Source organism: Falco peregrinus, chromosome 14 (assembly GCF_023634155.1).
Source record: "Falco peregrinus isolate bFalPer1 chromosome 14, bFalPer1.pri, whole genome shotgun sequence".
Classification (NCBI taxonomy): domain Eukaryota; kingdom Metazoa; phylum Chordata; class Aves; order Falconiformes; family Falconidae; genus Falco; species Falco peregrinus.
This window is the reverse complement of record NC_073734.1, coordinates 4197056-4219259: the sequence shown is the minus strand read 5'-3', so window position 1 is coordinate 4219259 and position 22204 is coordinate 4197056. Positions and strand designations below refer to the sequence as shown.

General features: G+C 50.4%; 1 protein-coding gene across 3 annotated transcripts in view; it reads left to right on the top strand.

Moving 5' to 3' along the window:
- The first annotated feature begins 1838 nt into the window (after nt 1–1838).
- The window catches only part of ACSF3 (acyl-CoA synthetase family member 3), a 66224-nt gene continuing 45858 nt past the window's right edge, over nt 1839–22204 (top strand). The window contains exons 1-5 of one of the 3 annotated variants that reach the window (XM_055818691.1): nt 1839–1924; nt 5248–5979; nt 7437–7592; nt 17599–17753; nt 18222–18367. In XM_055818691.1, the coding sequence (XP_055674666.1) occupies nt 5278–5979; nt 7437–7592; nt 17599–17753; nt 18222–18367 (1159 nt within the window). In that variant the 5' untranslated portion in view covers nt 1839–1924; nt 5248–5277. Of the gene's footprint in view, nt 1925–1998; nt 2125–2227; nt 2306–5247; nt 5980–7436; nt 7593–17598; nt 17754–18221; nt 18368–22204 lie in introns of those variants that run through there. The other 2 variants (XM_055818692.1, XM_055818693.1) reach the window with 2 other exon arrangements.

Below are 22204 nucleotides of genomic sequence, written 5' to 3'. Positions count from 1 at the left end.
GCAGTGGTGGCAGGGCTGGAGCGGGCGGTGGCAGGAGACAGGCACTTTTGCAGGGCAGCACATGGGCACCAGGTGCCTGAACCCTCTGGTGGGGAGGTGGGCACCTGTTGGCACTGGGGGCTTGCCCAGAGCTGCCGGATCCCTCCTGCAGCTGCTCTGCACTAGAGATCTGTGCAATGGGGAGGTGTGCAATGGGGAGGCATGCAATGGGGCGGGAGCTGTGCAACAGCCGTGCATTGGGGAGGCATGAAATAGGGAGCTGTGCAACAGGCGGGTGTGCAATGGGGAGCCATGCAACAGCCGTGCAGTGGGGAGGTGTGCAGTGGGGAGGGTGCTGTACAACAGGGACGGAGTCATGCAATGGGGGGCTGTGCAATGGGAAGGAAGCCATGCAACAGGGCACCGTGCAACAGTGAGGGAGCCATGCAACGGAGAGCTGTGTACTAGGAAGACACGCAATGGGAGGGAGCCGTGCAACGGGGAGCTGTGCAATGGGAAGGCATGCAATGGGAGCTGTGCAACGGGGAGCTGTGCAATGGGAAGGCATGCAATGGGAGCTGTGCAACAGGGAGTTGTGCACTGGAAAGACGTGCAATGGAAGAGAGCCGTGCAACAGGGAGCTGTGCACTGGGAAGATGTGCAATGGAAGGGAGCCGTGCAATGGGGAGCTGTGCCATAAGGAGGTACGTGCTGGGAAGGTGTGCAATGGGGTGCAGCATGGCTGGCGCAGGACTGGGGGTGCGCACCTCACCATGGCTGGGCCCTGCCCAAGGCTGGGCTCCTGTCCCCGCTTCCGCTCCCAGCTCCGCTGCGCCTGGCTGGGCTGACGGCCGCCGGCCCTGGGTGGAAATGCACCTGAGGGAGGTGGGTGGGGGTCACCCCGGCCGCCCCGCTTCATGCACCGCCGCGCACAGCCGGAAAAACACAGCTCCAGTGGAGAAGTGGGCTGCGGAGTCTGGGAGGGGACAGCGCCAGGACACGTGCCGCCAGAGAAGGGCCAGCACATGGCAGCCTGAATGGCACAAAGGCCCCATGCCTCTGTGCAAGGGGCTGCCCCGCTGCCCGCATCGTGGCTGGACCAGCAGCATCCCCGGCGCTAAGGCTGGCAAAGCCGTGCGGGGACTCCTGCTCCATCCCACCACAGCTGCTGCTCTGTGCCCATCACCCATGGGTGCCCCGGCCGTGTGCCAGGCTTTGCCGGGGGGCTGGGAGAGGGTCCAGCTGCCCTGCACAGCCCCCATTGCTGCGGAGACAAAAGCAAATCTGCAGCCAGACCGACCGAAAATAACAACCCGGGTGCCGCGGGGTGGGGGTCTGTGCTGCCCGGCTGCCCTGTGCCCCTTCCCGTGGGACACGCGTGGGGCTTCGCTCCAGCCTGGCTGGGTGCTGGACACAGCCATGGGGCTGCGGCGGGAGCGGGATGCAGTGTTGCCATGGCTGGGGAGCCCCAGCTCAGCCGCCGCGTGCCACCACCGTGACTGCTATGTCCCCGGGACGTCCGCATGGCCGGGCATGTCTGTGTGTCCCGGGATGTCTCTGTGTCCCCGGGACATCTGTCCCCCGCAGGAGGCCCCATGGCTCCGGGCTCCGCACAGGCCATCCCTCAGCCATGCCATAATCCAGCTCCTTGGGCACCCCCCCCGGCAGAGCCACAGCTCCATGACATCACAGCCACCCGCCGTGACATCAGAGGCCACCGTGATGACGCCGCAGGGGCTGCAGTGACATCAGAGGCACGCTGCCAAGCCAGCGGGGGCCGCCGACCAGCCCCGCCCCCAGGGGGCGGTTTGGGTCCAAATCCCCGTAAAACGGGGGCGGGATGGGGGTGGAACGTTTGGGCGCGGAACGCGGGGGCCGCGGGGCCGCGTTTCCGCCGGAGCCCGTTCGCGGGCGGAGCGGTCCCGGGGCGCGGTGCCGCCGCCAGGTGAGGCCCCGCCGCGGCTGCGGGAGGCGGCAGGGGGCCCGTGGGCCGGTGCCGTGGGCCGGTGCCGTGGGCCGGTGCCGTGGGCCGGTGCCGTGGGCCGGTGCCGTGGGCCGGTGCGGGCCGGGGCCCTTGTGCCCGGCTCTCCTCCCCTGCGGGTCCCGCCGGGCTGTGGCAGGGGCGCCTTGCCGGGCGAGGGGAGGGTGGGTGTCGCTGCCATTAACGCTGTTTTTAATTAAAATACGATAAACGTTCCGTCAGGCGGTGCTTGGGGCGAGCAGGGGCCTCGGCTCCGGCCCGTGTGAGGGGGCTCAGGCCCACGTGCCTGCCGTAGTGTAGAAATCTGTGGGGCGAGGGGCTCCTGCTGCAGCTCTGAGGCTGGATGTGAGTAGGGTAAGGGGCAGAGAGCTGGAGGGGGGGAAATCCACCCGGGGTGAAAGAAGAATAAAGCCTGACCTTCTCGGGAGAGATGGAGCGGTTCAGCCTCATGGCTTCTAGCTGGGGCGACCCCACCCCCCCCCCACCCCCCCCCCCCGCCGTTTTCCCCTCCTGCTTCAGCCATGTGAGGCTGGGTGTGAGAGGCACGGTTTAGTGGTGGATGTGGCAGTCCTGGGGTAACACTTGTGCTTGATGCTCTTAAATGTCTTTTCCAACCTAAATGATTCTATGGTAGGGCATGAAAGGCCCATCTACTGCGTTGCCACCGTCTTCTGCCCAAGGCTCCCAGGGACAGACTTTGTCTCTAGGTTTGCTCTGCCAGACTCTGTGTTACCAGTTATCCCCGAGCAGAGGGCACCGTAAAGGGCACAGCCCCTGGTGTTCCTTCACCCTGACCCAAGTGTCTGTAAGCCTGCACACACGCAGTCAGCACTAGTTCTGTGAAGTCCATAAATGCGCAGGCCTGGCTAAAGGTGCTGTTGTTTATTGTTCCATTAAATCTGGACTGGTGCTGTGGTGAAAGGGGGATAATGTAATTTTTGGAAGGCGCTCTTCTGAAGCAGCAGCTAACACCTGCTCCAGAGCTGTACGAGGAACAGTGAGTGTGCCAAGTGCACTTAGCTGCAGTGGCCTGGAGCACGGCATGATCCTGGCAAATGGTTGATTCCAATTAATGCCCCTCGTAATGTCTGGGGCATTAACATCTCGGCAGTGAGCTGGCCTTGGGCGCAGGTTTGGTTTAGGTTATGAGTGGTGTTGCCTTTTTATATTTTAGTCTCTACAGAGAAGTGGAAAGATGTCATGCAAGTTTTGTCATGACCTGTTTTGGTTTTTTTCCATCCTGATGCTATATGTCATGAGTGCGCATGGTTACCGCACTCTGGGTTTAAAGCCCCTCTCACCCTCCCTCCCAGATGTTTCCGCACTAAATCACAAGTTTCTTTTGCAGAAGCAGAAATTGAGGTCAGTATGCAAAAGAAAATACATGCAAAGCCAATGTTGAGCTGGAAAAATGTTCTGAAGGTGGATGGGAGACTGCAGGGCTTGCAGCTATGTCTATGCAAAAATAAACACTGCTGCCTGTGCAGCCTGAGCTGGCTTAAGCCGTATTCAGCTCTTCCCTGTGTAGCTGCCAGTTTTCTGGATCCTGTTTGTTTCAGCTCCTCCCCATGGTGGGAAGCTGAGCTGGAAGGCTGTTGGAGTTGAGCTGCACCACTAATAGACTTTTATTAAAAATTTTTGTGCTAAATCAAGTAATTATTGCCAGTGTCAAGGAAGTGTCATGAACACTCTTACCAAGTGAGAAGTCATCATCCTTTGGCTATCTTCTCTTGTCATAGCATCTCTCTGGGGGATACTTCAGTGGTGGTGTTTAATAGCAGCTGTTAGATAGGCCGTGCAGTAAATCCCTTTCTCTTCTGCCACAGCCCTGTGATTTCCTCTGTGCTCCCATGTTGGTGTCAGTTTCTGTATGGAGAGGGTGCTTGTTCTTGCTGAGTTTCCAGCCAGAGATCCATGCTACGTGCAGAAGGGGGGTAGGGTTCTTTGGAGGCATCTCCTCAAGTCCTTTCAATTTATCACTTTGTCCTCTCAGTTTATCACTTCTTCCTCTTGTCTTTGTGTGCCAGTGGTCTCCTCTGCAAGGTGTTCCTGTAGTCCCTTGAGGTTTCTGTCTCCTGGTTATATTCTTAAGGGTTTTGTGCTGTGTGTTAACTTTTTCCATGATATTTCTGTGAGATGATCCAGGTAGTGTCCAATACTATTACATATACCTTTCCTTTTGAAAGGGAGAGGGATGATAAAAAGAGGGATAAAGAGCAAACTTCTGTTATTTCTCACCAGTCACCACAAAAGCTTTTTTGCTAACTTCTCCCATGAGTGGATAGGTTAATGTCATCGTGCTGTCTAAGCACAATGGCAGAATAGGCAACGTTTGTGCCAGCCCATGGTCTTCCTGTAAATTCTTTACTGGCATTGGTATTCCTCCCCATTCCCTTTTGGAGATTTTCTTTGTTGAAATGCCCCTGTGCATCATGTCACAGCTCTTGCTACAGCAGAATGGCTGGAGTGATGGATAGGCTGGGCTCAGATGAAGCTCTGGCTGCCCAGGTGAAGCCTGATGCCACGGCTGAGCTTGTCCTGATGCTCTGCCTGGCTCTGGGTGCTGCCAGGCTGGTAGTTTCAGAAGTGCAGTACCAAACCCACAGGTCAGCATGTGTGTGGCTGTGCTTCCCTGCTGCTGTTTGCTGGGAAAACCAGCTGCTCGGTGTGAGCAGGGCTGTGGCTGTTTGGGAGCTGCTAACCACTTGGTCTGTCACATAAGAAAGCTTTTGAGCTGAAGCAGGGTTTGTGATGGATGACCCATCAGTTGGGAGGGTTTGGGCACTTTCCTGAACTTAGATGTGCTGTTGCTTGAAGGAAAGCTCACACAGGAAACAGTCCTCCATGGGGCTAAACCTTCTGTGTCTAGCTCCGTGCTGCCTGACTTGAAGCACAGAGCAAGGCAATGGTTTACCAAGGTGGTGGAAACTGCAAATTGAGAGCTAAGGACTGTGGCAATTATTTAATTTCTTTAAATGCTAGTTTCACTGAGTTAGAACGGCACCTCAGGTAGCCACCACTTAGTGTCCTAAGATTACTGATCAATGAAAACTATTTCTCAAAGTTAGATTGTTTTTTTAGGGATGTGGAGACTACTTAGGGAAGGGTCTCTGTTTCCTGTTCCATCCAGGCAGGGCCTTAGCACACTGGGAATGCAGCAGTCTGAATCATAAACATTAATAATACAGTGGGTATTATTCAAATGAAGGCTGCCACTTTTCCTTTGTGGGAATAAACCTGGGTAATTGCTGCACATACTTATCTGTTCCTATAATTGCTTTCTGCAGAATCACTTCAAAACAAGCGGTGCTGGCAGGATGCTGGTCTCCCTGCTCTTCCCCCAAGTGAGCCAGCCCCTTCGATGCCTCGTCCGGGACTTGCACCGTTGCAGATGGGGGTTGCGTGGGCAGAATAGGGCTGGCTGTCCCCACAGGGGTCTGCAAACCACGTTGGCAACCTACAGCAGCGATGTTACCCCTGTCTTCTCTAGGGCTTTGGCTTTCGGAGATAGAATCGCCATCGTTGACCAAAATGGTGAGCACACTTACAGGGACCTTCTCAGCCAGAGTCTACGCTTGTCCCAGGAGATCTGTAGAGCTCTGGAGTGCTCCAGCCAGGACTTGAAGGAAGAGAGGATCTCATTTTTGTGTCCCAATGATGCCTCATATGTGGTGGCCCAGTGGGCTTCCTGGATGAGTGGGGGCATAGCAGTGCCCCTTTACAAGAAACACCCTGTGCAACAACTGGAGTATGTGATTCAGGATTCACAGAGCGCTCTAGTCATCGCAGCAGAGGAATATGTGGGGAAAATAGCCCCTAGTGCGGAGAAGCTGGGGGTCCCACTTCTGCCACTTCTTAGGTCTCATAGTGATGGATCCACAAGTCATGCAGCAGTGGAAGAGGGTCCCTTGACAACATGCTCCTCATGGAAAGACAGGGGAGCCATGATAATCTACACTAGTGGGACAACAGGAAGACCAAAAGGTGTCCTCAGCACCCATGAGAATGTGCAAGCTGTGGTGAGTGCTGCTTTCTCTCTGCAAAGTTAATCTCCAGTTACAGAGGTCTTGGCCTTCAGAGGTGATTTGGGGCTGCAAACTCCAAAGCACAGCACACCTTAGCACAACCGAATTCCTGCACGGAGCTGTGGGGCTGTATCTTGGGAGTCCTCAACACTTTTAAGATGAACACACAGAAGAGCGTTTGAGGCTCTAAACTTGGTCCTTTTGGTGTTGCTGGGCTTTAGCTGAGGCAGATGGACTCTTCTCCCTGCTTTCCTGGAAAGCAGAAGGAATGAGACCGCTTTCTTTGCAGTTTTCTTTTCTCCACTGTGACTAGGAAAGAATCTTTGCCCCTAACAGGAATATAACTTAGCCCAGCCCAGTACTGTGTGAAGTCTGTGCATTATTCAGCTATATATCCCCAAGGCAAAAAATCCATTAGCTCTCTGAGCCAAAAGGAATTAAAAGTTTGAATGAGCCTGCTGACTACCTCACCAGTTGGTTATCACTGCCTGCAACTGATAGACTCATGCCATTAGGGGAAAAAGGGCAGGGAATACATCGTGCCTTACGGATACCTCCAAAAGCTTACTGGGTGCTCAGATACCGCAATGTCGGGAGTGGTATGAAAGCCTTGATGGATAGAGCCAGGGCTTGGCTATACTGGGCAAAGAATCTGTTCCCTTACAAATATGCTGATGATTTGGGAGGTGGCCTGAGCAGTCACCATCTTTTGAGCTGTCTTGCAAAAAGCCTAAAACCTGCTCCCTGCCCTGTGGAAGAGGGTTGTGAATGACATGACTAAATTCCACTCTTCAAATGCTTCTTTTATTTTTAGATGGCTGGAAATAAGCTTTCCAGTTGCTAATGCTGGGCTCTGAGGAGCATTGTTCACCCAGAAGCCTGAGGTCTAACACTTTAGATAATTATGCCTTCATAGCAGAGTATTTTAGAAGCTTGATATACTAATATTTTTTTGCTAACATAAAGCCTACTTTCTGTTTTATTAGACAGTGATTTTCTGCTCCTATTGACTATCCCTTACAGGTATTGAAAGCCCAATGTCATTGGTGTCCAAACTATGTCTACAGAGTTCTGGGAAGATTAATTTTTTGCTTACAATTTCTGCCAATGCTGTGTGTGCAGCAGCAGGCTAATAGTTTTGTAGGCCTTGCTTAAAATCACTGTTGACTATTTCTCAGTAATGAGGAAGGACTTTGCTGATGCATATGAAGACACGTACTGACAAGTTGTGTCTTCTATTTATATAGATTGTATTGTATGTTGTGGTGGGAATTTTGCTTGTGCTAACCCTAAAGGAGAGGGGTTTTTGTGCCCAGGCATCATTCCAGGAGGTGTGGGATTTCTGCCGCCAGCTGTGCCCAGGGGATCTGGGGTGCAGATACCTTGGGCTTTTCAAGCAATGAGAGTCTTTCCTCCTGCCCTAATGCTGGGTTGTATGTTTTCTTCTGCAGACCACAGGACTGGTTGAAAAATGGGAATGGAAGAAGGAGGATGTTATTCTGCATGTGCTGCCTTTACATCATGTCCACGGGGTGATCAATAAGCTCCTCTGTCCTCTCTGGGTGGGAGCGACGTGCATCATGTTACCTGAATTCAGTGCACAGATGGTAAGCCTGGAGGGATTGTGCCGTAGCCTTTGAAATTCAGCAGTAAGACCCCATGCATTGTAATTAGAGCAACTTTGGAAATAAGTTCTTAAAGACTTCCAGTCTCTTTAGCTATTGGCTGCATGTGGTTCGCAGTGTCCATTAATAAAGCTTTTAGTTGAACACTCAGTTTTGGGGTAAATGTGCTGTTCTGGAGGATACAACTTGTTCAAGTGTGATGTATGTTATCATAATGCTAGGCTGCCCCTCCTCGTGATGTTGAGGGTCTCTGACTAAAGGTGGGCTTCTATATACCCACTAAGAGCATGTGCACCTGGAATAAGGGTTGTTAATTTAGTAGTACCAGGGAAGGTGGCAATACTGGATTTTTCTCCTGCATGTTAGCTATGTGCTGCTTGAAGCTATGCTGCTTGTGGACATTTTTAGTAGCCCGCATTTTTTTCCCTTCCAGTCCTGTGTCCTCTGTGTTTTATATAACATTACATGACAGAACACATGCTTTAGTTTCTTGCAGTCCAAGTAAGAGAAGTGCCGCTAGTCATCACTTGCATGCAAGCATTGCTCTTCCTCTGTGGAGAAACAAGTGTTAACAGATCTGTTGGTTTAGACTCAGTGATATGCGAGAGAGTTTGCAAATAGAGAGCTTCATGCAGCCTTGCAGGAGAGGTGGCAGGAGGGAAACCTTGCTTGAATACAGTAGACATGCTTATAATGTTGTTTTCTAGCTGAGACAGGAAATGCCAGTCCCAGTGCTCTGCTTCTCTTTTGTTCCTTGCTGTGGTGGCAGGCAGCCGACCTAAAGAGAGGAAGAAAAGGAGCAACCAACGATAAGGTAGAGCAGTTTCTACAGTTACCAGCCCCTGGGATCCAGTGCTGTTCATCTGCATCTCCCAGTGTTGTGGGTGGTATGAGAGATGTCGGAGTCTGCAATGTCGCTGTTAACGGATCAATTGGGTTTTCAGGTGCTGCTGCCAACTCGTAGCGGGAAGGAGACGTGCATTGTTAGTACAGAACTCCTTGGGAAAGTGAAAAAAGAGCCTGTCAAGCCTGTGCTTTGTAGCTAAACATGCCGCTTTGCCTATTAATATTTATTCATATGCTAGGTGGCCTTGTTTGGCCGAAAGGACAAGGTGCAAAGGTGTGGGATACACCCAGAAGCCTATGACTGTGCTGCTGCTAGGCAAGGGTGAGCCAGGGCTCTGATCTGAGCAACTGCAGGACCATGTGATTCTTCATTGCTTATTTCTGCTTCTCGGAGAAACAACCACCGAAAATGCACGCTTCCTTTCTTGTTTCAAGATGGCCCTGACACCTGAACACCGACTTGCTGCCCGAGCACTGGTGCTTTGGTGGGGAACAGGCCCAGAGTCCTGGAAGGGCAGCTCTCTGCATTTGCATTTCCAGAGTAAATAGATAGGATGCCGTGGTAGAAGAAAGCAGGAAGGTCCCTTGGCAGCTGTAGCCAGTGCTCTCCTCGTTGGTCACTGCCAAATTGCCTTCATCTGTCTTTAGGGTGTCTCCCCAAAAGCTCAGGGTTCAGTAGGGATGCGTGCCCCACGAGAGCTGGAGCTCAGCATGTGCCCAGCCCTGGTGATGCTGGTGAGGTGGCAGAGGAGCGTGCTGGAAGCAAAGCCAAGCCCTCTGGAGGGCGCGTTTCTCCACGTCCTGTGCCATCGGTGATTGATTGTCCCTTACACCCTCGCGTGTTTCTCTGCTCTCTGCCGACATCTGCAAATGAATGAGCTGACGTTGAAGGATGGGTTCAGGTTCGGGGGGAGTTGGGCACCCCGCCTGCCTCTTCTGATCAAAGCTCTCCCCCAGCCTTGACAATCAAGGGCAAGTGGGGACAGGGCTGGAGACATCCGCTTGACCCTGGAGGTTGAACTTGGGCAGGGAGGTCGGCGTGGCAAGCGTGCCTGCTGCAGCGAGTGCCGTTCCGAGGGTTCTCAGGTGCGTTCAGGCTCTGAAGAACGTAATTTGCTTTTCTCCTTTTTTTTATTCCCTTTATTTTTCCGAGGGCCTCCCCTGGGAGCTGAAAGTGGTTTGATCGACACTACAAAGAAAGCACATGAGGGTAAATAAGGCTTTCTTGTGGAGTTTAATGCAAGCTGCCTTTCAGTTCCAGTCTATTTTCACCAGCTGTTTACAAAATGCCTTTTGCTACTGAAATCAGCTTTCAGAAAAGCAGCAGAGTTTCAGTGGAGAATTTTGCAAAAGGAGCCTGGGTTTTGCTGTGTGGCTTTTTTTTTTCCTTCACTGCACCTTGAGAAAGCAGCCAATTATAGTGTGATATAAAGAAACTCGAATGGCAGCTAAAACACTTGACAGGCTGATCAAAACAAGGCTAGGAACTTACTCTCAACCTGCTGCAGACATATTTAGCCTTGAGTGATACTGGCAAGGGTTCAAGAGAAACCGCAGCAGCATGCCCAGTGTGTGTTTGGTTTCTAATCACTAACACTTCATTATACAAAATAAATACTTTATTATTACAGTGTTTATTAAATTACATAATTTGCGGCGTGCCTTATAGTCATGGATACAGATGCCAGTCTGGTTTTGGTGGTCATAATAATGCTCTTTTTTTTTTCTGGGTTAAAGATGTTTCAAGCCCCGGACTAAGGCTTGCTTGTCGTTCCCTGCAGTGCAGTGTTAGGAGGTGGCATCTTTCAGACCCTTCCATCTGCTTTTGGTAGCTGTCCAAGGAAAGGTTAAAAATCAAAACTGTGGAGTAACCCCAGTGTCCTGACCAACGTCCGCTCTCTTACTAAAATAGCATCTGATGTCCGTGGCAGCATGCAAGCTATTGCAGGGGCCACAAGGGCTCATTAAAGTGTATTGAGGTGCCTCAAGCGTGAAAGTTGCTGCATAAAATCAGATTCTTTTTATTAAATGAGGACATCCATTACTTTGCGCTAGCTACTGTACATGTTATAATTCACTTTATAGCACCATCTGTTAAGACTGTCTTGCTTAAGCCTTTCGTAGCATCTTTTTATTGTAAGTTATTAAAAAATATGGCTGCATCTATTAATCATGTATTAATGAAGGGTTTATAAATGGACCCTTAGTTTCCAGCATTACAGTCTAGTTGTATGTGACGTGCTAAGTCATCTGGTGTGTGTACTCCTTGGGGTGCAGTGTGTCTTCACGGGGAGCCCTTCTCGGGCTGCTGCCCACACTCCTGCCTGGAGACTGTAGGAGCAGCACCTGGTGCTCCTGCCTGTGCTTCTGGTGCTTGGGAATAACAGCGCTGACTGGGCAGGGGAGACGTTTCGGTGCTGCTGTGGGCATGTGGACTCTGGAGCAGGCAGGAAAGCAGCAGTGAGCCTGAAAGTGCATTCCTCCCAGCAGCTGTGTGGGGCCAGGGTGGCTCCGATGTTGTTGTTTTTCCTTTTTCAAGGATGAGAACTGTGAGGGCAGAAACCTCCTTGGGAGCCACAGCAAGCTGTAGCCTAAGCATCCCTATATGATCCTCCCATCATAACTTGCTTCCAAGCGGAGTTTACTTCTCCAGCTGCACTATTCCTGTTTGCAGACAGCCAGCATTTATCAGCTGCATCTGAACCTGTTTGAAATGCCTGCCTTTTTTTCTTGTGTAGGAGCAGAAGTTTAAAAGATGCTGGATTTGTACAATTCTTGTGCAGATTAGTGGCCAGAGGAGAAGAGATTAATGCCTGTGCTTAAGGAAGGAGTGCAAGGTGAGCCTTCTCCTTACTGGGTGTCGGAGAAAGCCCGTGAGCAAGTGCTTTTTGAAGGCTGCTGTGAGCATCAGGGCTTGCAGACACTAGAGCATCCATTCCCTAGTGACTCCCCCTCTCCATCTCCTTTCCCTGCATCAATTCAGTGATGGCTGCTGAGGCTGAGCTCGCCCTGTGTTATGACTGTTACTCGATGGAAATGTCAGTGAGTCTGGAGAGAAGCTGGGCATCCTCCATGCCAGTGCTTTTGCTGTGACAGTCACACGTTGATGGCCCTGTTTTGGACTGGGACTCAGCTGTGCTGGGCACCCTGCAAACAGGAGCCTTTTGGAATGAGTTGTGAGGTCAGTGTCGGCTTTGCAGGATCCTCTGCTGAGGCTTTTGGCTGAAGTGGATCCACTCTTGAGTTTGAACCATGGGAATGGCTTGTCTTTTCTGTGGACCACCTCTGATCTCACCTTAAGGGAAAGATGTTCTCTGTCAGCTCTTTGCAATGATAAACATGAGATCAGATCCCAGGCGGTCTTTCAGTCTTAAGTGCGGATTGGGAAATAAAAGTATTCAAAAACATGGAGGTAAAAACTTGCTCTGAGTGATGGGGGAAGCTTATAGAAATGTCAGCTCTGCGTGACCTAGTTGTGGGGTGTGCTGTCCACTTGGCTCTGCTGGGTGGGTTTCAAGCTGTGGTGTGCTGCCTGCAGAATGACAACACTGTCTGTGCCCTGCAACTGCTTCCATGATAAATACACTGAGATGCAGATTTACTGCCCTAAAGTTCCAAAAGGAGCTGTTGTTTTGGTGCCAGCATTACTGCATGTCTGACTTAAGGTGCCTCCAAGGACCAAGCCCTCTAAAATTCATACCCAGTTTTACAATGTCACACACAAAGCCATCAAAATTGTTAATCTTATTTGGACCCTTCTTTCTAGTGAGATGAGAATGATGAGTGCCCAAAGCTAGCATGTGATTTGGGACTAGCTTCTCCTGATGTGTTGTGTGCTGTCACCTGTGGCAGCTTTTATCCCGTGGTGGGAGGGTGCTGCAGACCTGATCCTTGTAAAGGTTGTGCGTGAGGTGTTGCTCCAGGGTTACTGCTGCACTACACTCCTGATTTCCTCATGAAGCCAGCAGCCTGCAAGCTGCTTCTGCAGGCAAACTGTTTGTCCTTGCTGCTGCTATTATCTGTGCAAACCAGGCTGGGCTGAGGCTGGGCACTGGTGCTTTATACCTTCGCTGGGCTGTGCAGGGAGATCTATGGCTCGGCAGTCACAGTTGCCTCTGGGAAGGAGAAGCATGCACTGCAGTGAGCCTCTCCCCTGGATCTGTCACTTCTGCAAACATCACTCTGGGCAGCTTTTTTAGTTTATTTTAAAAAGAAAAGCAGATCCAAGCAGAGGAGTCTGATCTCCAATAACCGAGCACTGCTAAGATGCTGCTGGCAGCGTGCTGGGGATTGTCTCTCCCATCCAGTTTCAGCTGGAGAAAGGCAATTGTCTTTTCGTCTGTTAATAGGAGGCTTCAGAGGAGTAATTTTATTTCAGACTCAAAGAGGAGTTGATGGAGGGAGGAGCAGGTCACTAGTGAATGGATTATGTTTGATCACTTCTTGCAGACCTGGCTTTAAAAAGTTAGAGTTTTTCTCCCCGTCTCCCCAGATCTGCCGTCTGTCCTCAGCATCTGTTACGGAGTAATGTCTTTTGATGTGTGTGTGGAAATATAAAAAATGGAACCAGAGCCTGTCATATTTACTTATATTATCAGGTCCCAGGGAAAGCACTTGCTCCTTTCAGTATGCCTACAGCATAGGAAGGGTTTAAAAGCTTCAGCCTGGAATGCAGAGGGGCCATCAAACTGCACTGATGAATAAATGATTAAAACCAGAGTCACGCAGAGCGCAAACAGTTTGGGGTTATAACAAACATGAGACGAAGCCACCAAGGGCCCAATTTCCCTTTGAAGAGAAGAATGTTTCTCTTTCTGCATATTGCTCACGACCGAGTCTGCGGCTCAGTCCTTGGGAGAGAGCAGAGCTCCCCTTGATGCTCTCCCGTCGTATGTTGTGCCTGTCTGCCTTTTGTCAGGGGTGAACTGGCGTCAGATGCGGGTGTATGGTCTTGCCATCCCTTCGGTGCTTCCGAAGAGTTACGAGAGCTCTCTGTCCTTGGTCTGAGGCACCGGGTCTTGCCAAACAAGGAGCTGGTTCAGCTGCAGCCACATTGATGCCTGTTGCTCTCACAGATACTCTGAAAATAGCAGAGAGCCTTTTTCCTCACCAGCGATGCTACCCGCATGGCAGCGATCAATGCAAAACACAAACCCATCTCCCTGATCAAAAGGGAAGTAAAGGGATGATTTAACTTTGCATTAGAGGTATTGTTACTTTTGAAAAGGTTTAAAAAAAATTCAATAACAACTGAAAATGATACAATAATTTTATAGAAGTGAAGAGCTGTTGTATCTGTTAGAGGCAGCAACGCAGGCTGTCTATTACCAGTTTGTGGTCTGATGGGAAAATCCATGCTGATATTCGCTTCCTTTATGGCTTTTGGGCATTGTTGCTTGGGTCTCTTCTGGATGTTTTTGGGAGTCTTGTATCAGGCAAATTCTTGCAGGATTTAGCATGCAAATGTTTGTTGCCATCTCCTCTTCTTTTTTTGCATTAGAAGATGTCTGGGTGTTGGTAGATTTGGTGTTTTCTGTCTAGCTTAGGGTATTGCACATGTCCCTCTGAAGGTGAGGCCATTGTAAAGGGGGGAAAAAAATTACTGCCTTTTCTCCTCTGTGCTTGCATCTCTTGATTCAGGTGATCTCAGCAGATCTGGAGGCCGGTTGGGAAGGTTGCTGTGTGAAATGACCATCTCTTGGAGCAGCTTGTGTGTTCCTCTGTTGTCATTCACCATCATGCCATCTGTGTGCTGGAAGGAATACGTGGGAAAAAAATCTTACAGCTGTGTCTCACTGAGGTTGTTTTGTACCCACTGGTGTAATCTTCTCTCTTTTTTTTTTTTTTCATTTGCTGATGGCAAAATCCCACTGGCCAGCCCATGGAACTGCCCAGATATGCTTTTGTGCAGTGTGAGGGGAAGAAAATCAGGAATGTCGTGCTGACGGGAAGACTCTTGGGAACATAAGGTCTCCCACTTCTTTGCTGGCTCAGGCAGCCCTGTCCTGTAAGCCCGCCCTGGGCTTTTGCTGCCGTTATTGCTGTTCCCACTCTTGCTTTCTTCCACTTAGAGACTTTTTGTGTCAAGCCCTTGTTTATTTTAAAAGGAATCTTAGTCCATCTCCTGAACATATTCCATGGGAAGACTGCTGCTTCCCTTGTGTCCAGTGAACACTCATTGTAAAGTCCGGCAACCCTGGCATGCAGTGCTGTGTTTGCCTCCAGAATCCATGGCTTTTTAAAAGCACTTGGAGTCCTGAGGTATCAGGAGAGCAAAATAAAATGAAATGACGGGCTGCCAATAAGCTGTCCACAGGTAATTGATGTGGTGATGGTGACACATGGGATAACGAAGAGCGAGATTGATTGTGCTGCTGTAAACCTGACGGTGTTGGAGGATAGTGTGCTGGATGGGCAAAGCAGGCCTCTTGTCCAAGCCCTGGGATTGATTGATTAGTCCCAGGTAGTGAGACTTTCCCAGATCCTTCTCTCAAACCGTGAAGTTATAGTTATAAAACAGAAATAGCTGTTACAGCTGGCTGGGCAGTGACAAGCCCTACGGACAGCTCAGGGTCTGTGGAGAGTTTGGGGCTGCCAGCTTTGTACCACGGCTCGGTGCTTAGTACCATTAAAACACGTGGGAAGGATCCAGATTTGGCTGAGCAGGAACAGAGCAGGTGGAGATGTTTGGCTGTCAGCAGATCACCCCGGCAGCTGGTGGCACAAATCCAAAGGCAGCTGCTTATCTTCAGGAAGGGGCTGTTGCTGGAGCGAGTCAGACTGACACAGAAAAAGCCACTCCTGTGACTGGCGCGGTGGTGGGGAGGAGTTTATCTAGGGCAGGAGTTGAGTAGGCCTGTGAGGACAGGGGACTCTGGGGTGCAGGAGAGATCATCTGTGTTTTGGAGTGATGGGTTTGGGGGTTTTTTCAGATCCAAATCCATGTGAAAATAACTGCTGCGTTGGCCAGACTGGAAGTCTGCCTGCGCTCCTCACAGCTGCTCTGGACTGGTGAAGGCAAAAGAAGATACCACAGCAAGGATCGAACAGCCCTGAGCATCTGTTTCCGTTCAATTCTTTCGGCACAGTCCTGATCCCTGCTTACCATCACTCATCTCTCCATGCCCAAAGCAATGGCTCCAGGAAGCACCAGGCTGGGGAGAGCAGGTCCGTGCATTCAGCCCCTGGCTTTGGGGATGTCCTTCTCCATCCTGCTGCATGGAATGGGACAGATACTGGGGCACTGAAGAGAAAAAAGATCTTTAGGAAAAGAGGCTGGGAGCGGTATGGTAGGGGTTAGATCCTTCTGAATTTCTAAATGCAGTTTTGCCTGTTTCGGCTTGTTTTAGGGGATCGTGCTGGTTTCTGCAAGGGAGTGCAATGTTCCCTCTCCAGACATGTCACCCGTTGGTCTGGGCAAGCCTTGTTCCTCCTCTGCTTACCCTGATTCTGAGGGGATCTTGCAGTGCTCATGTCCCAGCTCCCAAGGTGTCCAGGGGTTTTCCACCTTGTGCGTTTGTCTCACCCCATTGAGGACCATCTCCAGGCTCGGAGGCAGCGTGAACTCCCTTCTGTTTGGCAGGACGGTGCCTTTGTTGGATGTGTCCTGCTCTATTAAGAATAACAACGTGGTGGTGGTTGGGGTTTTTTTAGGAGTTGATTGTTCTGAAGCAGTGGAGTGAGAGATGTGGAGGGAGGCGGCGCCAGCGCAGCGAAGTAGAAAGTAATGAAATAGAGCCCGAGCAAGCAGGACAGAGGGAAGTGGGCAGAGTGACAGCATGAAGGAGAATCACTTGTTCACCTTCAATCAATTCCTGCCTTTTCTCGCTGTCGCACGCGCCTGTGTGCAGCTGAGCATATGTGGGCAGGGAGGGGAGAGGCGGTACGTGTTGTCAGGAGCTGTTAGGAAATACATTTGTCAACAACGGGGCAGGGACCGGGGCAAAAGGAAAGAGGTGGCCGTCACTGTAGCCTTTTATTTATTGATGTCTTCGGATCATTCCTGTCTTGGGGAAGAGCTTACCTAGGGGGAAGAGTGGTGAGGTGTGGAAGGAACGGGCCCAGTTGCAATATTTATGGCTCCTACTTGTTTCTAGCTGCTCCTAGGTGGGGCTGCTCAGCCAGGGCAGACCCCTTAGTCTTCATCCACTCCAGGAGCAGAGCTAGCTCCTGGAATTTGCCTCTATTTGTATTTCCCACAGGTCAGCAGGAGTTGCAGCTGACAGACATCTGTCCCACAGGGGCCATTCCTCTTGGGAAGAGCACGGTTGGTGTAGTGGCCCTCCGGGCTAGCTGCTGCCTCCTGACTGCAGTTGGCTTACCTGAGGTTTCTGATGGCTGGTCTGAGCTCACTGGGGGCATTTGTCTCTGTACCCACGCCCCAGATGATGACCATTTCTGTTGCAGTGGAGTCTCACTCCCAGTTCCAGTGTGGTATCTCTCTCTCCAGCTCTGCCACCTGTCTTAAAAGCATTTCTCACTCAAAGGTTTGAGCCTGTGGGCTCATACCAGTGTCGTGTTCTTCAGATGTGGCATAGTGTCTTTCCAAAGAAGAGCTCCCATGCTTTGAAAGGCTGGTGGCTTTGTGTAGCCTTTAAAGAGCTGCGCATGATAAGGGAATTAACTGATTCTGTCATAAGCTTAAGGCTTCGTGAGCAAATTCTTGGCTGTAACATGAAAGTACTAAAAAATGCCATTTCCATTATCTTGTGCTCACTGAGAGTGAAAGCAGGTGGGTGATCCTCTGGTGGAATGAGAAAGTTGAATATCGTGCTTTGGGCAAAAAGGGCATGATGAAGGTTGAGAGCCATTGCTCCGGACGTGGATGAGGTGCACACAACAGGCTTTCAGTTGTTTGCACTTTCCAGAAGTCTTAGATAGCGGAGGTTTGGCTGTTTGTGACCAGCCCAGGGTGGCCTTGTTTTGGACAAGCCTGTTGCACTCCTGTACCTCAGTTTCTCCTTGCACCATACAAAGGAGCAGGGGCAGGGCTTACTGCCCTGTGAAGCATTTGTAGCGCCCTCACTTGTGAACCTCTTCTCAAAGGTGCTGAGGGAGTGTAGCATTGACAACGTGGAAAATTGCTTCTCTCTACACTTTAGGTTGAGGTGTATTTTTATACGTGTGTGTCCTTCCTTTCTAGGTTTGGAAGAAGTTCCTAAGTTCCCAAGCTCCCTGTATCAGTGTCTTCATGGCAGTGCCCACTATTTATGCCAAGCTGATAGAGTATTATGACAAGCACTTCTCTCAGCCCCAAGTCCAGGATTTTGTGCGTGCCTTTTGCCAGCAGAACATCAGGTGGGTGAGCAATGCCCCTTTGGGCAGGAGCTGCTGGTGGCTGGCTGTCTCCACAGTGGATCTGCCGAGTTTTCAGCATCACCTCTTTGCTGTGCTGGTGGTTGTTCTTTAGTGTCTCATTGGCAAGAATAAGGGTGACATTATTTAATTAAGAGCTAGTCTTGTATGGGAAAGCCAGAATGGGTCTGCACGCTCATTATGTCACCCTACATAGCACAAGACTGAGGACTTTGTCCTGCAACCCGAGGATCTTCTTTTAGGAAGCTGTCCTTTCTTAACTTAAAACCCATATCAGACAGAGAATATTCTGTATGTAAGGAACATCTTTGGTACTGGTTAAAAGGCTTTTGGGTGTCTGTCTTAAGGTTTTATGTAGGAACGGGCTTTATGTAACCCTATGTTAGACTGCACATTCCCTGGAGCAAAGGTGATCTTGGATACTTGCTTACACGAGATTTCCTTGTGCAGGTTAATGGTGTCAGGCTCAGCAGCCCTGCCTGTGCCTGTCCTGGAGAAGTGGAAGAAGATCACTGGGCACACATTGCTGGAGAGGTATGGGATGACTGAGATTGGGATGGCGCTTTCTAACCCTTTGCATGGAGTTCGTGTCCCAGGTAGGAGTCTCTAGAGGGTGCACACTGTTTGGAGGCGTTTGGCTGTGAAGTGTTGTTGGGTTTTCTCATCACAGAGGGTATACATCTAATTGCTGTTTGTCATGATTGGGAACAGGCTACGGTAGGAACAATGATCCTGCTAGGGGAATTGGGATTGGGAAGCCAGGAGGGGGCATGGGCAGTGGCTGGTGGGTTTCCCTGGCTGTGGTGGATTGGCAAAGGTGTGTATGCAGAGCTCACGGTGGTGCATGATGGCCTGACCAGCCAGGCTGGTTCTGTCCAGGAGGCAGAGACCATACTGATGCTTTATTATTTCCAAAGCCTTAACAAGTTCAAGTACTGTGATGGGACCGCATCTTCAGCTTCTGCTCTATGGAGTTGTATTTATGTACAGTGTTGACACAGGATTCTCCACACAGCAGTTGTTGTCCAACTGATCAGTACTGAACACTTAAAATAGGATGTCTGCTCGCTCTTATTTTAGTGCAAGTTTCTTGACTCTTCAGGAATTAGAAATTGTCACACCTCATTGTACACTCTGGTTCTGTTCTCTCCTTGTCTTACTTGTCTTAGCTACACTTTGTGACTTCTCTCAATATCTGTACTTTATGTAACCTAGAATTAAATTGATCTGCAACATTAAAAATATAAAATGCCCTCACCCTCCCTTTGGTTAAAAACGTGGCCATCTGTCTGCCGAGCAACCCAGCCCACCACTATACCACCTTCTCCTCCCCGCATGCTGTCTGTGCAGGCATAGCACCATATGCATAGTCTTGGTCCCCAGTGTCCTGGGGGGACTGGTGTTACCCAGGGGGGCTGTGCTGGGCATCATGGCTTCCCACAGCATCCCAGTCCCCCGGGATGCAGAAGCCGTGCCCCTGCAGGGATCTCACAGGGAGAGAAGCCACAGCTCCCCTGTTCTGGCTCCTCTGCCTGAGAACAGCTCAGGGGCTGTGTGAAATGCAAACTCTAGCTTACTTCTGCACAGTAACTGTCATTCCTCCACCCCAGCCAGTCTTCCCTTCCTCCAGAAGTCTCATCCCTGCATGCAGGGAAACAAGATTCCCACCTGTATGAGCTTGAGCTGTCCGTGAGCCCCATGCCACAGGGTGACAGTGCTGAGATCACTTGAATGTCCCTGTGGCCTGATTATATTTGCTTTTAATTCATCTTCAGGAGGGAAGATGAGTGGAGGCTCTAGAAGTTTCCCAGGAGACAGAAGGAGAAAGGAAGTAAGACTGAAAGTGACATGGGCAAGACAGATGTTATCACCCAAAAGGGCAGCTCCTACTCCAGAGTTGCGTGGCTCTGCTCCTGAATAGAGCTGAGGCAGGATCTGTGAGGGTACCAGTGTCTGCAGGGGAGCTGGGGGCAAATTCTGTTGTCCACCTACGAGCAGAGGGGCTGGTGACAAAGGCTGGCTGACCGTCACTCCAGCCACTGCCCAGGGGCTCACTGCAGCCCCAAGAGGGGAGAAAAGCATCTCACAAAGGTGTGGATCAGTGAGAGACCTTACAGAAAGAAGGATATAATCGAATAGGCTTGATTAATTTATTTCAGGAAGTGTCAGTTGGGAAGCAGATGGGTGAAGCTGAGGCATAATTTACTGGAGCTGTGAAAAAGCTTTTGATATAGTACCCCATTAGAGGCTGGGATGTAAGGTCACCAGGTACCACAGAGCATCCAGTGCAAGAGAGTCAGCTGAGAGTCAAATGCAATGAGGGGCTGGGTACAGGGCCTGGGCAGGAGGAAGAGTGAAGTATCCAGAAAAAAGACTTTAGACGGCACTGGTACTGGTGTTACAGGGACAGATGCTAGGCAGTGGTGACCACAGACCTGCACGCTGGCCAAAATGATTACTAGCTTTATTTTGAAAAAGGAGCACTGCAAGCATGGCACTTTACCCTGTGCTTAAGTCCAGGGGTCCTCACGCTTGCCAGGGGATTTCTTCTGGAGTGGAAGCAGCACATGTCCTTTTCTGCTGCTTCATGAGCCTCTGAGGAGAGGTTCTGGGGCTTTCCTTGCCCGCTTCCACCCGCTTGGTGTGGCTGGGGAAGGGGTGAGTCCTCGGAACCTGCCTGTCCTGCCCATGTCACCCCAGTGTCTCTGGCAGTGTGGCACTGCTCTCCACCAGCAGCACAGGTCTGAAGGGGCAGGGACAGCAGACGGGGACTTTAATTTACAGAAGAAGAAAAGATGAAAGATATGAAAGATAAATGTTTGCTTGTATATGGTTAAAACCCTGCTTAAAATGCCTCTGTTTTCACCAGCTCTCATTCTAATCCCCCCTGGTGCTGTTACTGTGAAGGGAGATGAATAATTCATGGACACAGAATGCCTCACTGGGCCTAATCACCACTTTAATTGGAGGTTTAGATCAGAGGCGGCTAATAGCTCCTACAGCGGGGACTCCGTGTATTGTTGACAGTGAGATCGTTGAGTGCCTTATCGTTGGCCTGTTTCAATTCTCCCAGGACACCACTGCACATAACAGCATTGAGGTCCCCAGATACCGAAGGACACAGACCGCAGGGCCAATTAAATTTATCTGGGAAGAGCTGACAACTTTTTTAAACAGAGGAGAACTGGTGAAAGAATAATAGTGTCACTCCTTCCCGACTGCAGCCTGGCTGATGCTGGCTGAGCTGACACTGCGGGCATGTTGCCAGCATTTCTTAACATTCAGGAGCCTGCAAATTGGAGAGAGCTGGGAGGGAGCAAGAGGGGAAGGAGCAGGGATTTCTCCCCAGTTTCCCCTTGGGAGTATGGCTGGGCAAAAAAGGAAGCCAGTGCTGAGTGTTGACTGCCTTCTGATCACCCTTGATTGTGGTCTTGGTGAAGCCAAGGACCTCTGGTGCTGTTCCTTTGGGAACAGGCTCAACCTTCTGCTGACCTGTTGGAGTCGGCACGGCATGCATCTTGACAAAGCAGATGGGCCTGAGAAGCTCCAGTCATTGTTTTTGCACAAATGTGATAAATACTGTCAGGTTCATGTAGCTCTAATCAATGTTGTGTGAGCATTTTCAGCCTTTACAGATGTTGATTTTTAAGTTTGTCATTTTTCCGAAATACCAGAAAGCCTCTTCCAGACTGAATATAAGGAAACAGCCCTCCATGAGGAACTTATCTTAAATGTTGGTTTTACTTTAGCTAAGTAGGAAATAAATTGATGGAGCTGTATTTGTAAGTGATCTGAAACACTGCATGGGGGATGTGTTGCCTTCTCTGTGTCTTCGGATTTCTTTGACAGTGCTGTGCTGATCTTCGGTAGTTCATTCTCAAAGCCTGAGACTAGAAGTGAGCACTAATCATTGAGTTCTGTAGCCTGTGCATCGGCCCATTACATTTCTACATTGAGGTCGGTAGCTTGCACACAGGGAAGAAGCAGCCTTCCAGGAAGGCATCCACCTGATCTTGATTTGAAAGGTTCCAGAGATGGCAACCATGGCAGTTCATTGCACTGGTTACTGCTCCCTCCGTGAGCTTTGCAAGACTGACTCTGCAGTGTCTGCCTGCCGTCCCTTGCCACATCTCGCAGGCAGGTTGGCATTTTTCATACTGGAGAAAACGTTCCCATAGAAGTCTAGAAGGTGGCTTCAGCAAGCTCGGCATGCAAACATTTGGTGTGTTTTCCATGACTTGGTACTTGCTTTGAGTCCTCCTGGAGTCTACCATGGCAGGTACCAGAGTGTTTGTAACACATAAATACCTCTACACAGCACCTCCGGACACTTCTTCTGGCTCATGCTTCTCCCTCCTTACCCTGCTGCAGTCTGCTGTCTCCGACTCCTGGCAGTGCCTGGCCACGAGAGGAGAGCAGCCCGGGCGATGCTT